At 33.6% G+C, this 18,919-nt stretch overlaps 1 protein-coding gene across 3 annotated transcripts in view; it reads right to left on the reverse strand.

The window, feature by feature from the left end:
* The window catches only part of LOC145303534 (actin-related protein 3), a 403,282-nt gene that overhangs the window by 18,896 nt on the left and 365,467 nt on the right, over window positions 1–18,919 (reverse strand). For all 3 annotated transcript variants that reach the window (XM_080144997.1, XM_080144995.1, XM_080144996.1), the window contains 4 exons: window positions 10,086–10,266; window positions 7,628–7,738; window positions 6,102–6,197; window positions 4,874–4,981 (listed from right to left, as the gene is read on the reverse strand). In XM_080144997.1, coding sequence (XP_080001123.1) covers window positions 4,874–4,981; window positions 6,102–6,197; window positions 7,628–7,738; window positions 10,086–10,256 — 486 coding nt within the window. In that variant the 5' untranslated portion in view covers window positions 10,257–10,266. The remainder of the gene's footprint in view (window positions 1–4,873; window positions 4,982–6,101; window positions 6,198–7,627; window positions 7,739–10,085; window positions 10,267–18,919) is intronic.

Raw genomic sequence — 18,919 nt, forward strand, 5'->3', positions numbered from 1 at the left:
GGTACAATAAAGCTGACTGGGATGCCATCAGGGATCACATCAGAGATGCCTTTTCTCTTCCTGCTGAACAGTGCACAAATGAGACCACTGAATGTTTCAAAGCTACACCTGAAGCACATGTTCCCCACACGCAAGTTCTATAGCAAACTCCACTCTCCAATGGTTGACTTCTTGCACAGCTGCCATTGTTCAAAGGCAGCATGCATACCACAGACTTATCCGACATAAATCCAGTACAAATAGACAAAAGTTTATAGAAGCTAGAAGTAATCAATATACCGAAACCACCAGAAAATGCATTGAAACACAGAAACTAGGAACTTGTGATTTCTGGAAAATCTACAATAGTGTAGTAAATAATGGGCAATCAACAATTCCCCCAATATCCAACAATCTTGAAGTTGTTTGACTCTAGAAGGCTAATCTGCTTGCCTTTAAGTTTGCCTGCAACTCTACATTGGATCCAGCAAACCACTCCCTCCCAGATTTTCCTCTACGGACAGAAACCACACTAGATTATCTGAATCACACATTCCTAAGTACATGATATAAAAAAACTTGGACATTTTAAAAGTATGTGGATCTGATCTCATCCCTGCTGTACTATTAAAAAAAATGCTCCGCTGCAGTTGCTCAAGTTCTTTCTAAACTTTTGAATAAATGCCTTAATGAATCTTGTTTCCTTGAGGGTTGGAAAACTGCTTCTGTTGTACCAGCTTCCAAGAATCTGTCGAAAGAACTGACCCATTAAATTATCGCCCTATTAACCCCCTTTTTGCCAAAATATTTGAGACCATAATTAATAAACCTCTGGTCGTTTTATTTCTTTTTTACATGGTAGTCACCATTTATCAAGGCCTGGAAGCCACTTGGGGGTAAGGGTTATTGCGTGTATGGTAATCAATGGGATAATATCGTAGTAATCGTTAGTAATCGAGATTTGATAAAGTGTCTTACTTAATGGGGGCGGTTTATCAGGAATTTGTTTATGTTGGACTTGAAGACATCCAAGTTGTAGTCAGGTGGGAAACAGGCAAACGGAACAGGCGTGCACTTCTAAGAAAAAAAGCTTTGTTCATGGAATCTATGTTTTGATTTAGGCACATATAAAGAGTGGGGAAAATTATTGACAGTGGTTTCAGCTAGACAGGTGTTTATCGTGAAAGATTGGCGAGGGGGGACCAGAGATTGGAGCTCAGACGAGCACTTGCCATGGAAGTAACGATAAAACAAAGACAGGCTCACAATGTCTCTCCTGTGGGAGAGAGGTTGCAGGGAAGAGAAAAGGGAATCCTTCACTAAGCCACGAAGTCTATTTTATACTGTTAAGTCAGGATAGGCTGTTTTTAGCAGCTCCTGGCCAGATGTGGCAGCAGTACTCCATCCTTAGACGTACTTGGCTTTCATATAGATAGAGAATTACATCAGCAGTGAGATATCTTCTGGTGCGGTAGAAGGATCCTACTATTTTTCCAGCGACATTGGCAATAGACTTGATGTACGTGTTCCATTTCAGATCAGGAGTAAAGGTCAATCCCAGAAGCTTGTCAAAACATCAAGCCTCCCGAAGACGAGAGCCATTCATTTCAATTGATGCCAGATGGGGATCAGAGTGTTGATGATGTAAAGATAGGAGCTTGGTTTTAGATGCATTAAAAGTAACCAGCAACCTCTTCCCCACTGTACCACACCCTAAAGATCAGAGGAGAGAGAATTAGAGAGAACTTTGTCATTTACGGCGTTTGATGTGTTGCCATAGATGGTCGTGTCATCAGCATATCAACGAATGATTTAAGTATGTGTTTTGGGAGATCATTGATGTGGATCAGGAAGAGAGTTGGGCCCAGGATGGACCCCCTGTGGGCCTCTGATTTCTGCCCATCAACCACTACTCTTATGAGTCTATCTGAGAGACACGATTTAATAATTGAGAAAACATTTCCAGTTATACCATAACTGGAAATCTTGTGAAGTATGCCTTTATGCCATACCTTACCAAAGGCCTTTGATATGTCAAGAGCAATTGCCCTAGAAAGGAAGCCTTTGTTGAGAGATTCACTAATCCTATGAGATATAACCGTTAGCACATCTGCTGTAGATCTGGCAGAACAGAAACCATATTGCATGTCACTAAGTCACTGCTGAGGTGGTTGACTACTTTATTTAATATGGATTCCAGCAACTTACTCATGATACACAGGAGACTTATTGGTCTGTACTGAGAGGGAAATGACCTGTCACCTAAATTCTTAAATACAGGGCATACTGATCTACTGGTGTTGAGAAGCACTTCTTAAGGCAATGCTTAAACAGTTTTGTAAATATGGGGGCAAGTTCTGGTTGAAGCTTTTTCAACACTATAATATACTTAAGAATGGGTGATTCAGATAATCTAGTGTAGTTTCTGTCCGTAGAGGAAAATCTGGGAGGGAGTGGTTTGCTGGATCCAAAGTAGTCTACCACCTTGCAGTTGCTAAACTTCTGTCCAACCAACAGTATGGGTTTAAGGAAGCTCGTTCTACTGCAGATATCCTAACTGTAATCTCTGAACGTATATACCATGCATTGGATAAAGCAGAGGAGGCTAGGGCTGTATCCCTAGATATATCTAAGGCCTTTGATAGGGTATGGCACGATGGTCTTCTCATGAAAACCAAACCCTATGGTATTACTGCATGAATATTTAACATAATTAAATTTTTCTTAAATAAAAGAATCCAGTTTGTCCTCAATGGTCGTATGTCAAAACAATGATATAAATGCGGGTGTACCTCAGAGGTTGATTCTTGGACCTTTATTATTCCTGATATTCATAAATGACGTTCCTGATAAAATTGTCTCTGAGATGGGTATATTTGCTGATGACACCATGCTTTCTAAGACTTGAGGGGAAAACGAATGAACATGTATCCAAGGCAATGGCAGAAACACTAGAGGAAAACCTCCAGCCTGTATTGGAATAGGGTCAAAAATGGATGGTCACATTTAATGCTGCCAAGACTAAGCTTCTTTCCTTTAATAATTACAAGAAACCTTCTCAACCACTAATAGCCATCACTAAGGATAGATTATCTGAAATACTTCATTCAAACTCCTCAGTATAGCATTCATGGGGAACATGAGTTGGAACACACACATTGAGTGCATTGCTAAGGCTGCTGCAAAGAAGGTGAGCTCCCTCTACCGTGCTAGAAAGTTACTTACGTCTGAGAGTATCTTGTACTTCTACAAGGCCACCATTCGCTCATGTATGAAGTATTGTTGCCACATTTGGGGCTGGTGCATCTGCTCGAGTTCAAAAGGGAGTCGCCAACCTAATAAGTCCTGCACTATCAGCTAGGCTTCAGCCACTGTCTCATCAACATGTTGCATCCCTCTGCCTGTTTTTACAAGTATTTTAATGGTGGATGCTCCAACAGCTACAAGCCCTTGTGCCTCCTTAACAGAAATACACCAGACAAAGCCGACAAGCAGCAAAATCCCACCCCTACACAGAAATCCCTAGATGTAAGAATGCCTACTCTAGCAGTTTCTTCCCAAGGAATGCTAGACTTTGAAATTCCCTTCTGGATTCCTGCTTCCCTGACCGTACTGACATGCAAATGTAATGTAAACAGACATCTTGCTGCTCAACTCCCTACATAGTTACCCTACAAATTATGTCCCAGATAATAGCTCCCTACACTGTGCCTTGTTTAGGGTTAAAATGCAATAAAAAAATAAAAAAAATAAAAAAAAATGAATTACACATTTATAAAGAAGAAAGATTAAATTTTATTTATATCCAAAGAAGCGATATAAAAAAAATATAATAAATTTATAACTTAAAATATTGTAGCATCAAGAATTTTTTTAAAATTCAATTTATAACATTATATTATCAATTCTTAATGCTGCAATATTTTAAGTTATAAATTTATTATATTTTTTTTACTAGAATATCTTATCTTTTTCTAGTTTTAACAGCTAGTCCTTTACTTTTCCATGTTTAAGCTTAACCATATTACTTTTCATGCTCGCAGTTTTCTATTGTTATATATATATATATATATATATATATATATATATATATATATATATATATATATATACACGCAGGTTATATATATATATATATATATATATATACACGCAGGTTATATATATATATACACGCAGGTTATATATATATATATATATACACACACACACATACATACACACCTCTGAATTTGTGTATTGATTAGTGGTATAATATGGGGGAGTATATATCATGTGTTTATAGACGTGTATATAGTTTTGATCATCTAGATATGAATGCACCTATTGATCATCTCATGATTGTTTAAACAGGACATAACAATTAACTTTAAGGGACAAATAACAGTCTGAGTTTTACATTGGCCAATGGAGAAATATACCTTGGTCCATCTTTGGTCTTGATTTGATGGATCCTCGGAAAAAGCTGCAAATGAAATTTGTACAACTAAGTCTTGATGGTATTTACAGCAGCTTTATTCCAGACGTTTCCTCCCACTGGAAAGCTGCAACGCTGATCCTAGACTTTTACTATCAACATTTTACCCTACTCAGAGCCATTATTGTCCGTGGACTGTTTTTCTCCCTCTGACTCAACTCTTGACTAACTGACACATCTTTCAAGCTCTCATTACGTCATTAGTATACATTACTAAGATAATCACCTGATGTTTTTACATGTCATTATTCTAATTTGTCAACTAAATTGTTATAACATTTTTAATAATGTAAATATTCTAAATATTTTGATTTTAAAACATTTTAGCTGACAACTTCTATAGCTTGAATAATCATCGACCAGCATACATTCGATATTGCCCTGGTATGTTAATAATTGATATGCAGATATACTTACAACAGGGATGACGTGAGTAACTCCATCACCAGAATCAATAACAGTACCAGTAAGTGTTCGATCTCCAACCTGGCGAGATGTCCAGGAAGCAGCCAAGGCAAGGACAGCCTGAAAATAAATAAAGAAGTTATTTATTCATATGTTCCTAAGTATTAGTGGTAAGTTTTTGACCAGGTGTTTCAACCATTTTTTTTTCTTCCTCTCTCTCCCTACACTCACATAGATGAGTGATTTTTTGTGAACTCAGACATCTGCAGTTGAGGTCATAAGTCAGACAATTTTCTGCTGTGAAAATATGACTGATTTTGTCATATGACCTATTTTAATCAAAATTTAAAAACAAATGAATTAGTGTTTAACATTCTGTGTATATAGCAGTTTGGTTTTGTGGCTGATGACTGTCTAAAGGGAAGAGGAGTCGAGAATGAAAGAAACAATCATAGAACATAAAAAGGTGAAATTTGCAATCAAAAAGAATCTGGTAACCAAAGAAAAAAAAAAGTTCCAGACTTTTTTACTGCAGTTTTTTTTTGTCCTCTTTTTTCTCCATGTTGGCTCAAGTAAATAATTCATCACACCTTAGTAAAGCACATATGCACAGCTTGCATTCTTCAAACCAAACTCCAGTTCTTTAAACGAGCTGCTCTTATGCAGCCCAAAATCATCTAATTTGCATATGAATGGCATTAATTCACATGACCATTGAAGATAAAATCAGCTGCACATCACTATTTTGGTTTCTCTGTTAAGCAACTGGACTCTACAAAATGCTGACATGTGGGCGTTTCCAAACACAATCATTTTCGCACCCTCTAAACATTTCTCTACATTTTGCACCATGTCTGGACACAGAAACATTCCAAACAGTTTCTGATTCAGTTGTAGATACATCACTATGCAACACAAAGATTACAACATATTGTTCTGAAAGTTTGTTTAATAGAATAAATATTTAACAGAATGTGTAGGTATAGAAACCACATCAATCCAAGACTGGTATTCTTCCAAATAGTATTATCCATAGTTTAAAAAAAGAAAAAAAAAAATGTAAACTGAGTTTAGATACAAATCCAATACTCAATACCCCACTCATTCCTTTCAGCCATAGTCGCTGCAAGCGATGTTCAACACAACACACAGAAATAGCCATTATATGATCAAGCCGCATCTAAGGAATGATTAACAAAAAGACAAGATTCATGTAAAATATTTCAGCTCAGGAACTTACCTGTACAGCTATATAAAGTCCTGGAACATTGAAAGATTCAAACATGATCTCTGCCGTGTATTCTCGATTTTCTGGTGTGTTTAATGGTGGTTCAGTCTGTAAAAAGAAAAAAAAAAAAAAGTTAATAAAATCACAACAAAAATATTTAAAAATAAAATATACATACAAGTTTTTGTGCCAACCCATAATCAACAAATTGTTAGCTATTTCGACCTTTTCAGATTACTGTTATTTATATTGTCACATTCAAAAAGTTTCGCTTGAAGTAAGCACGAGGAGTTAAACGAATAAGTGTTTATTGGCAAAAATCAGACATTTTCGGAACAACCTAATACTTTTATCGGCAATAATCTTGATCAGGTTGGGCCAATCAGCTATTACAAATCCTAAACTAGGTCGCATAACAAAGCTAAGCAATTTTTATTCCATCTTCGAAGACCAACTACTTGTGAGGCTGATAACGCAGCCAAGTCATCTTTAAATGTTGATGCTGTTCATTAAAATTTCTTAGAGGAGGACCATATGGATGATCTCTTTTCATAATGGATACCTCAGACTATGGAATTGGCCCAGCAGAGTTCAAAGTTATGTCTACTTATCTTCTGGTTTAGGAAAAATAGCAACTTGTGTTTAATGAATCGTTTTCAGTAGTAAGGTCATGAGTATCCAATGGCAAAAAAAACTAAAATCAAGATAAATTTTCTAATTATGCCCAACTCTTGCTCATCAACAAGTGTGTGTGTGTATATGCGTGCATGTGTGTAGAGAGAGGAGGCAGTATAAAAAACAACCTTTTTCTTAAACTGCACATATCCGTTTCAACCAAGAAAGTCATAATTAAGAGACCGACACAGAGTGCATATATGGAGGAAAAAGACAAAATCATTCTTTGATTAAACAAAGATCATCTAACTCCTCTATCCTCAACAGGAAATGTTTGAAAACTGAAAATGTTAATTTTTCCATGAAGGCTGAAACTTCAGAGAGGAAAGCAAAGCAAAACAGACAAAGAAGAAATAAGGAAAAAATTAACAGAAAATGAGAGAGAGATAAAGTGAGAGAAAGAAACAAAATCCAGTTAAATAGTGATAAAAAAAAAAAAAATTAGGTAAAGTTTTAGCAATTTGACAAAAATCAGCAATTTGGCCAAAAATAAATCAAAAAATTTTTTTAATTTTAAATTTTAAAAAAATTAAAAGAAAAAAAAAACACTGAATAAAAATAAATAAATAAAATAAAAATAAATTTTTTTTTAAATTTTAAATTAAAAAAAAAAAAAATACATTGAAAAGAGTTTTAAAAAAGTGAATTTTAACTAAAATGCAGAACACTTTGTAGGGAAACAAAAAGGATAAAAATACAAAACAGAAAATTCTCATCCTCGCAATAGGTTTTGGGTTAAATATTAAATAATAAAAGCATTAAACACTCCTACCAACCTACCCAAAACGGATGCAACATAAAACCAAACGAATGCATCAAGATAGCGGTGCGGGTTGGAATGAAAATTATTTAGTTGTACATACCAATAAGAAATAATGATCTTCGGGTTCTGCACGGAGATATTTGAATATAGTTTGTTCCCAGAACCTTTCCATCAAATCCCAATCATCAACAATACCATGGCGAATTGGCCACTGAAATAACAGAAAAAAATAATTACAGAAATTAAAGAATAGCATATTTTTCAAACCAATAACTCTAAGTATGTATAAAAACAAATTAAAAGTTTCAATAAAAAAAACAAATATATATTGTAATTAATAAAAGGTGAATTTACGTAGTTCGTTCCACCATTAAGTCTTAGTTTGCTTCAGTTTGTGTTGATCTGTTACACCTCTGCATTGTATTGAAATGTATAAACTACATTTATAAATTTTTAAGCCTTTTTGTTTTAATAAAGTTTTATATTTTAGTTTACAAGAAATAATGAATTATGTTATTATCAAAGTAAATTTATTAATTTTAATTACAAAAAAAAAAAAAAAAATCTTGATTAACATACGTACAGATATACTTATTTTATTTCATTATTTTTATTCTACAAAGTATACGTCCAAAAAAGAATAGTTTTCTATTTGCTATAAACTCATGAGAATGTTTAGATTAGTGTAGATGAAAACAAAAAATAATACGAGATCAACATTTGCGAACAGAATATAGAGTACACACAAAAAAAAAAAAAAAAAAATCCTTAAAATTGGTCCCTATTCTCTGACCAGAAAACGTATCAGACATTGACATACATAAATCTTTCTCAGTTCCATCTCAGCCTAAAAACAGAGATGAACTGATTTTATTGTATCTTTAAAGTCTGTTCATTTTTGTAATTTCCCGATTGAAGGACTCTTTCACCCTATGGAGAGTTGGTATTTAACAGTGGGATTATTCCATGTCAATTCACCAAGCTATTACACCCACCGAATCGAATTACTTGAAATTTGGCAAAAATATTCCTCTTCATGAGTTAGGAAAATTTGCCAAATTATTTGGTCCGAAATCTTACCATTCGGATTTTAAGGGGTGTAAAATTTGCATATTGCTCAGTGTAGCTTCATACTTAGTGTTTTAAACTATTGAAAAATACATTTTATTATCACTTTTTTTTAGGTTTTAGCTTAATGAAAATAACTTAAAAAAAAAAAAAAATGTTTACTGCCATCTACAAAAACTCTATAGTGTAGAACCTAATGCAAGAGTCAATGTTTATCACTTGTTAAAGACAATCTATCGGTACCATACAAAATGTAATATCTGCAAAATATATTTAAATTATTTTGTTTTTAAATTAACAAAGACTATCTTATTGAATAGTTTAAGAAATTACTTAGCACAATATGAATATTTGAGAGGTTTGGGAATGACTGTCTTTATCAATCTTTCACTGACTTACCGCACATACATAGGAAAAAAATTATAAACTTGGCAGTAGGATAGAAACTTTCCCCAAATTTTTTTGAAAACTTAAGCAGTCATAGTAGATGCTATAAAAAATAGAAAAAAAAAGGACATTTTCTGTAGACTGACTAAGCTACATAGGTAAAAAATTGATGATTTGGCAGGGGATATGCTTTTGTGTGAGCAAAATTTTATTTTCTACCAGGTATGGGGTTAAAATAATTAAATATTCGGATTCTACAGTCCCTAAATACCCTTCCTACCAAATTTCAGAAATATTGAATATGTGGAAGTATTTTTAAAAAAGTTTTTTATTTTATATAACACTGAAATCCTGTGAGGTTTCGCGAGATAAACTTGGAAGCAAAATATACAAATTTACCCCCCCCCCAATCCGAATGGTAAGGTTTAGGACTAAATAATTTGGCAAATTTTCCTAACTGATGAAGGGGAATATTTGTGCCAAATTTCAAATGATTCGGTGTCGGTGGGTGCAGATTTCAACTTTTTGCTGGTGTTTTGACATGAAATAACCCCGTGACAAAAATTCACTTTAATCATATAAATTTTTGTCAAAATACACAAATTATATAGTACTTAACTTCTTGCAATCTATTTTATTGTGCATCATCTCACCCATTTTCAGATTATTTAAAACCAAATCGAGTCGTTTTGATAAAAGACTTTATACGTCAAGTTATTAACGGCTTTCAAATACTTATATATTTATTCCTAGTGTTTGTTTTTGCTCTTTATTCAAAATTTGAGTGTGTATATCACTGGGAGTAGTTTCAAATCATACTCTATTTTACCTATAGCTGAGGATTATGAGCACTACCACTCCAAATGAAAGTGGACCTGGGATTAATTCCAACTAAAAAGGTAACTTCATACTCTTTCAAAGCTCTCAAATCTAGGCATAGGTCACACCAAGGTAAGATTTCAGTTTACTGACATTTGTAGACCTGGCAATAATAGTAGTAAGTGAAGTTTATATCACACATGAAATTAAACAAAAATCAAATAAGGTGAACATTACAAGTAAATGAGATTTAATGAAAAAAAAAAAGGGTGGGGGCTATGTACCTTAATAGAGTAAGAGCAGGCATCCAGTGCTTCGTCTCCAATAAAGAAATCCAAATCTTCTACACCTTTTCCAAGTCTTCGAATAGCTTGATCTCCAATTTTCGCACTCTCTTTGATGGCAATGCAGGATGGAATGATAAATTGTGGCTCCGTGTTGCCAGCAAATCCCATTTTAGTATAACTGGAAAAAATAAAATAATAATCATTGCAAATTAAAAAAAAATATCTCAAAACACAATCAGAAAGAAGTCAAGGGAATAATTTAAAGTCATTCACAATGTCAGTTTTTTTTAGTTATTTTTTTGTCAAACTGAAACCATTCATGTTGGGATTATGCAACATAATGCATGTTTAGTATTTGTTTTTATTTTTTCTAATTAACAAAGTCCCAGATCACAAAGACAGGGTGATCCCCAATGCAATTGATTTAACCAGTGGCTGATTTAGTTAAACTATGTATGGCACAACATGAAATCTATCTTGTCTTTCCAGCTTTGTGTTAATGACATCAGTCATTAACCCCGTTCGTCCAAACAAATTCTGTTTGACATGACTGAGACTAGATCTCTACGATTGTCTCATATGTAGCCTGTTTTACAGCATATCTGCCTTTTTATAGGTTATTAAATTCAAAAACAATATTACATAATTTAGAGTAATATACCTTTACAACAAGTTGCAAAAGAAGAACTAAAAAAGGACTCAGATCTGGTTGTATAAACAGACATATACCTGACTTGAGGATAAGCAAGGAAAAGACAGACTGAGAAAAACTTGGAATGACTTGGTCAAACATGACCTAAAATAACAGATTGAAACTAACAGTTCCATGGAAAAAAAAGTTACTTTGTGCTGACGTGACTGATGCGAATCCACAATTTATGTGGAAGAGACACGTTAAACAAAGAATAGAACATTTAAAGATTGAGATGAATTCCGAAATAATGATGACTTAGAAACTTTTTGATGAAACATTTAACAAAATGAAATACGTATTATATGTTTGAAGCCAAAACAACACATGATTACAAAATAAACAGACATTTATTTTGTCTGTGTATTTTGTAATAATCCATTGTTTTGGCTTCAAACGTATATAATACGCATTTCATTCAAACTCAACCAGCGCTTCTAAGGAACAAAATCTTAACGTGAAACATTTAACAATTTGATTTGTATACTGATATTGTATCAATGGTTGTGCAAAATCCTTTTTCATAGTTTGAAGAGATTAGATAGGTTAAAAAAGATCACCAAACTATATTAAACAATAAAAGAAACAATATCTTTAAATGATTTATTACTTAAAGATAAAAATTTATAACCTTTGCCCAATTTGTCTGCCAAGTTTTAGTCACAGATTTCCAGTCTCTGCTTTATTATGCAACACAGATATGCACATTTGGTGCGTTTGTATTTAATACTATCTTCCAAGACAAGGACTGCAAAATTGTCAATCGCTGAATGTAACTCAATGGTCGAAGGGGGTGGGGGATACATATGAGTAAGAAGATGTGCACTAATCCTAAGTTCCAGTGACAATACTTAACTTTTTCTAGTGTTGGACCCCTCAAATTGTAAACATCCAGGGATAACACATAATTTGATAATTGTTTCATGAATTTTAGGGTTTTAAAAACATGATTGGTTAATGATCTAATTAACCTTTACCCCTGTCACCATTTTTTTTTTTTTGTTACAAATAATTCAGAAATAATATCCCCCAATGTTTTGCTTGATGTTTTTATTGATTTTATAATTTTTTTTTCTCATTAACTTAAATACGAAACCTCACTTTCCTTTAACAAACATGGCAACTTATACACTCAAAGAAGGTCGGAAGTTACATTGACTGAAATGTTATGCAAATGACACTCAAGATAAGAACATTCGTCCGATTAATCCAAATAATACATTGCAAAAAAAAGAAAGTTAAAACAATTTGTGTAAACTACATACTTTATGGAAATTAGAAACCCAGATAGCCGTTTAGTGAACAAGGAAAAACAATTGATAAAGAATTGTCTTCGCATTAATTTTCTTTAGATCTTATTAATAACCTGGCAAGATAACTAAACAAAAAACACCCTAAGCAAAATTCATCCCAAAGCAGCAAAACTGAAACTAGCCTACCAGCACACTATATATACAAATGTAGGCAAATTTAGACATTTTATTATTTGAAAATATATTCTTTTTTACCAATTGTCATAAAATTTTAATAGAATAAATTTAACAAATGACAGCTCATTGGAAAAGTAATGACCTGAATTGTGTAGTGGGCTATGTGACATTTTGTTAGAAATAACTGAGAAAAGCTGAAATTTTGACAACTGGTTGTCGTTACCATCCATAATATAATACTAAAAATTTGAATCATTTGCAAAGGATAGAAAAAGAATTATAACAATTATTTACTTTCAAAATAGGAACGTCCAAAAATAAGAAAAACAATGTAAACAGCAAAAAAAAAAACCCCAAAAAACAAATAAAAATACATGTACAATCAATATTTAGTAAATGAGCCCTTGCTCTCAATGACAGCTGCACATCTTCGACTACAAGAACGAATCAGTTCTTGACAATCCTTGATATTAATTTTAGACCATTCTTCTTGAAGCTTCACCCACAAATCCTCCATGTTAGTAGGATTTCTTTCTATAACTTTCACTCCTAAGGTCTTCCAAAGATTTTCTATTGGATTTAAGTCAGGACTTTGCAGTGGCTAATCCATAACTTCGAAATTTTGCTTGCTAAGGTAACTCATTACCACCATTGCTTTGTGACATGGGGCATCATCTCGCATAGAAGTTGCCCTATCGAAACCTGAATTCTGTATGATTGGCACAACATGATCTTGAACAATGTTTTATAGATCTACGCGTTTACACAAGTTTGTAACCGGACAAGAGGCGTTGTATCTTGGTTAGAAAACATTCCAAATACTATGACGCTTATGCCCCCAAATATGAGTTTTCTTAGTGAACTTTGCATTTAATCTTTCAGTAATACGTCTCTTTACATTGTTTTTTTTTCCATTATTTCCAAATAAATTAAACTTGTTTTCATCACTGCAAAATACTTTTGCCCAATTTTCATATGGCCAAATTACATACCTGTTTGCAAACTCTAATCTCTTCTTATTCTTCGAACTAACGAGTGGTTTCTTCCCTGGCATTCGATAAAACAGTCCTATTTCTTGCAGGCATCTAGAAACAGTCTGTCTTGACACATTAACACATGAGGTGCTATTCATAACCCTTTTAATTTCTGTGCAAGACTTAAAACGGTCCTTTAATGACGTATGCTGCATTATTCGATCTTCTCTTGCCAAAGTTTTGCGGGGTCTGCTGGTTTTAAAAGCACCAACTATTTTGCCAGTATCATTGTAGGATTTAACAACCCTGCCTACAACACTCTTTGAAGGTTTCACTTTCTCTGAAATCTCTCTAATGGTGTGCTTTTCCTGGTGTAGCTTCACAATAGCTTGTCTCACAGAGTAATCAAATTTTTGGCGTTTCGCTATAGTACCGGCTGATGCAACGTTTACAAATGACTAAGTAAGACTTATTCTTTAGAGGAAATCAAAAAAATTTGAATATAGCATACTGTTTACATTGTTTTTCTCAATTTTGTCCCTTATTTTTGGACGTTCCTATTTTGAAAATAAATAATTATAATTCTTTTTCTATCCTTTGCAAATGATTAAAATTTTAGTATGTTATTACGGATGATAACGACTACCAATTGTCAAAATTTCAGCTTTTCACAGTTGTTATTTCTAACAAATATTAGATTTTAAAATTGTGTCCCTTAGTTTTGAATGTTACTGTAAATATAATGCCTCCATTTGGTCTCAAAAGAATGGATACTCCCAGTAAGATAGCCTGCAACAGGAGTCTATAATGAAGCAAGAGTTGCAGAATGACCAACCATACCTCATGAAGTGACATTGCTCCAGTCTATTAGCAAAGAAACAAGATAAAAAAAAAAAGTATTGGTATTTTTATGAAGTTTTCCTCCTCCTAGATCAATTGTACAAGCAAGGCTTGAGATTCCATTCTACCCTACTACTTAATCCATAGCTTGATTGAGAAAATATGGATTATCCCCTTTCCAAGGATATTAGTGAAAGTAATGCTAATAGCCATAACAGAACTCTGTACAGGGTGCATCTGCAATTATTACACCATACATGATTATATTAAACATAAAATAATTGATGCTAAAAAATTTACCAAGTTCGCAAAGAAAATATTTGAAAATTTGTTCAAGTACGCATGTTTTTTATTCACTTTATATTAAAAAAAAAAAAAAAAAAAAAAAAAAAAAAAAAAAAAAAGCATACAGTTCTCTCCCACTGCAAAAACTGTTACACCAGAGTCGGAAAGTGGGATTGAGAAGTTAATATGGCAACAATTCAAAGGCTGTAAATGACAAAGTTCTCTGATTCTTTCTCCTTTGATCTTGAGCATGTAGTGCAATGGGGAAAGAGGTGGCTGGTTAATTTTAATGCATCTAAAACCAAGCTTCTATCTTTACATCATCAACACTGATCATTGTCTGGCATCAATTGAAATGAATGGCTCTCGTCTTGGGGAGGTTCCATATTTTGACAAGCTTCTGGGTTTGACCATTACTCCTGACCCGAGATGGAACATATACATTAAATGTGTCCCAGGTTGCTAGAAAAATGGTGGGATCGTTCCACCGCTCAAGTAGATATCTCATTGTATAAGAGCCAGGTACGCCCAAGGATAGAGTACTGTTGCTACATCTTGGTAGGAGCTGCTAGAAAGACATTTTGAACTGTCTAGCCAGGATAGACATTTTGAACTGTCAAGCCAGGATAGACATTTTGAACTGTCAAGCCAGGATAGACATTTTGAACTGTCAAGCCAGGATAGACATTTTAGCCAAGTGGGAGATGCCCCTTTCTCTTCCCTGCAATCTCTTTTCCCACAAAAGAGACTTAGCTATATTGTTATTTTCATAGCAGTGCTCGCCTGAGCTCCAATCTATGACCCCCCCCCACCTTGCTTGACTTTCATGAAAAAGACTCGTCAGCTGAAAACACCATCAATAATTTCCCTAAAAATAAAAACCTAAACATAGATTCTATGAACAAAACTTCTTTCTTAGAACTGCACTTTATTCCGTTTACCTGCTTTCCAGCTGACTACAATATGGTTGTCTTCAAGTCCAACATAAACAAGCTCTTGATGAACCATCCCCTTATGTAATCCAATTTACCAAATTTCCACTACTAACGATTACTACAATATTGTCATATTGACTACTGTACACTCATCAACCCTTATCCTCGAGTGGCTTCCAAGCCTTTATAAATGGTGACTCCTTTGTATTGAAAAGAAAAGAAAAAGAAAAAGAAAAAAAAAACCAGACGGGTTATCTGAACGTGCAAACAGCATGAAGAAAATTGAAGGAAGGGTTTTAGATAAATAGAAAATGATCTAATTTTGTTGGTATGCTAATTATACACATAATATGTCTGGTGATTTTAATGAACCACAAATATGCATAGATACATGATCGACATAAGATATCGTTTGTGATTGGTAAACACTAACTTGCATATGATCAGCATTTTTGTAGGTATTTATCGGACACTTACAAACTCCAAAACTACTAAGCAGAATTGCACCAAATTTGGTATAACGCATACTTCAGATGCTGGGTGTGTCAGGCGGACGGGAGGTTAGTAAAAAAAAAAAAATAAAAAATGTCATTACTATTATTACACAAAACAACAGACATAAAAGGTTTAAAGCTAAAGCAAATTGCACTGAATTTGGAATGTTGGAGGTAATAAAAGAAAATATGAATTAGGATTGCTGAAATAGTCTCAAAAGTCTCTCCCTTTCATTTAGTTAGATAAATGGAAGAGAGAAGAAGAGATATTAAAAAGAGAGAAGAAAGGGAGAATGAAAGAAGAGAAGAGATGGAGATGGGAGAGAGAGGGGAGAATACTTTTTTTTTTTTTTTTTTTTTAACATCAGGAAAGGATGCGTTTATTTGTACAAATATAAAGGAAGCTAGTGTTCTAGGAGTGTTATCTACTTTTGCAACTGAGTTCATATTCGACAACTGAAAAAAAAAAATGTCCCTATCAAAGATAAACACACTATGTACTACTTACCAAGTTAAAAAAAAAAGTTGACATATTGAATTAATCTAAAAGCCATTATTCTCCAAAGCTGACTCATGATCAAGATACATTTGACCTAATTGTATTTTGGCAAGATAAGAGATTGTTTTTTTTTTTAAGTTCTGGAAAACTTTAAAACTGTATATTTTAGCAAAAGATTTAAGTGAATAGAACACTTAAAATCTTGAAAATTGTACACAATTTAACGTTTTAATATTAACGATTGTAGATCTAAGAGAAAGAAAAAAACATTTTTTAGGTTCTACATAATATTAAAAGAATCAGTGTATACAACAAGAGAAGGATTGAATAATTTAATATGTAATGACACTCAACATTCTTTGACTTTTAGTAGCATTCACCTAGGATGGATTGAGTCAGCTCCTCCCATGGCATACACAGCATCCTGAATGAATGCAGACCACACAGCAGCTAAAATAGTTTTTGGTAGCCATTTCCGGGACCAACGGCAAACATCGTAGACCTGTTGACCAAAGGGAGGTTCGACATCAGCTTTGATGATGTGTAATCATGTTTTCAGCTTGCCTCCCGAAGTGGTTCTGGAGTTATTACTTTGTGGATGTACTGTGTTGCAGCATGCAGCTGAACCAATAAAGTTTTTTTAAAAGCACTTGATTAAGGGGATGATCCTACATCACGTCCAAATTTGTCTATTAGAAACATAATGGCACAAACAGATGTCATGTTCGCAGATTTACAAATATATTCCAACCAAAGAATCTTAACTGGTAGTGAATATGACATTAATTGAAAATATGTTCACAATGTTGGACCTGTGGTGTCTACAATGTCAATGGTATTGAAGTCTGAATCTTCTGATGAGATCAAGTTAAAGGTTGGGTTATTCAATGGACGATGGATCTTTAGATGATCAACAAATGAACAGGATGAGAAACGAGAATGTAAATGAGAGACGCAAACAACAGGATCATCAGTAGAAACAAATCGGACAATACAAAAGATGATCATTAGGAAAAACTTTCACAAAGGATGAAAATAGTAGGATCACTGGTAGCATGGAACAGGATAATACGGGCGACATCAACATGACTCTACAGCCACAACCGAATTGTCTTTTTCTTAAAATTCACGCAGAAATGTTCATCGCTCTTGACTATCATCAGTGATTGGTTAATGACAACTCAATCAAATAGCCAGTAACACAGATTACTTGAGTAGCTATTTACGTCCTAGCATTACCAGGTTTGTGCTAACTTTGCTCGTTGTCAGTACAGGTCTATTAGCTTGACTGTGGTCATCTAATGCAACGAGGACAACTAAAACGATATCGACATCTGTAAATGTCATCTTTATCACCATTCAAGCTTCTCATTGTTGGTTTCTTTACTACCCATAATACATCATCCTTAAAGGAGTAGAGCACAATATTTATAAATGATCTGGAGCCTGTGAAAATTCTGCTGTCGCTTAGATTTTTTTTCTTCATACCATAAAAATATGTTAGTTAAATATTTTTAAATAAATAAGACGAATGTTACTTTTACGTCAACAACAGAATCCTAGTTGTGAGATCATGTTCGATTTTAGAACATTTGGAAATAGGCAAAATTTGAATTTTGCACACATAACGAACCCAGATATTTATTATTTATTTGCATTTCTTCCATCTTCAGCAACCTAATATTTAAAGTGGCCATGGAGAATGATGATGTATATAGAAATAAATTTACTCTCATATTATGCAAATTATGATGACAAAAGATGATGTAGCACAATGACCATTTTGGGGAGAGCTAGTGCTTCCCACATTTGAAACATCTCTTGTCCTTTTAGAGGGACAAGTTGACAAAATGTTATGGAAAACATCGCGAATACAGCAGCCCTTCGCTTGACTCTGGCTGACACTTTGCTGACAAAAAGTGAAGGCAGCCATGTTGAAAAAGGTCAGATCAATGTTGACAATACTTGCTTCTCAAAAGGGTTAAAATTCAGAACAATCTGCTGAAATTTAATAATAGATGCATTCATGTTTCTCTATTTTTTCTTTTTCATAATCAGTTGGAATTTCAATATGGTGGTCACAAAAAATTTGGAAGTGCAATACTATTAATGGTAGACGCATTTTAAGTAGCTCATCTTTAGTTTATATATATATATATATAATTATTTCTTTACTATAATAGTTATTAAATACCTACAGACACTAGTGTTTCATCCTTTCGGCAATCTTCAGTGCAGGGTGTTACGATTAATACCAGTCGAACGATTCGAACTCCGCATCATGAGACATCTCTGGCTCAACTAGTGGAGACCTAATCCATTCGGCTACCATTAACCGCGTGAAATAACGTCGAATTTAAACATTTTAATTTTTAAATGTTCATTATATATGACGTAACAGTTGTTTCAATGTCATGAGGATATTTTCTTACAATTTCTTACAAAAATAATAGAACATATAATATAAATATAAGATAAAAAAATATATAAATAATAAAAAGAATCATAGTTTTATATTATATAATATTATCAAAGTTTTATATTATATAATATTATATTTTATATCATGATATATTATTAATTTTATATTAAGTGTTTCTGGAGAGATCTAAAAATAGAACAGAAAAGTGTTCTTTTTTTTCAAGGGCTCCGGACGGTTCCAAAGTCGTGGTGCTCCATTTTC

Source organism: Euprymna scolopes, chromosome 19, assembly GCF_053919585.1.
Source record: "Euprymna scolopes isolate OS-2025 chromosome 19, ASM5391958v1, whole genome shotgun sequence".
In the NCBI taxonomy this organism is placed as follows: domain Eukaryota; kingdom Metazoa; phylum Mollusca; class Cephalopoda; order Sepiida; family Sepiolidae; genus Euprymna; species Euprymna scolopes.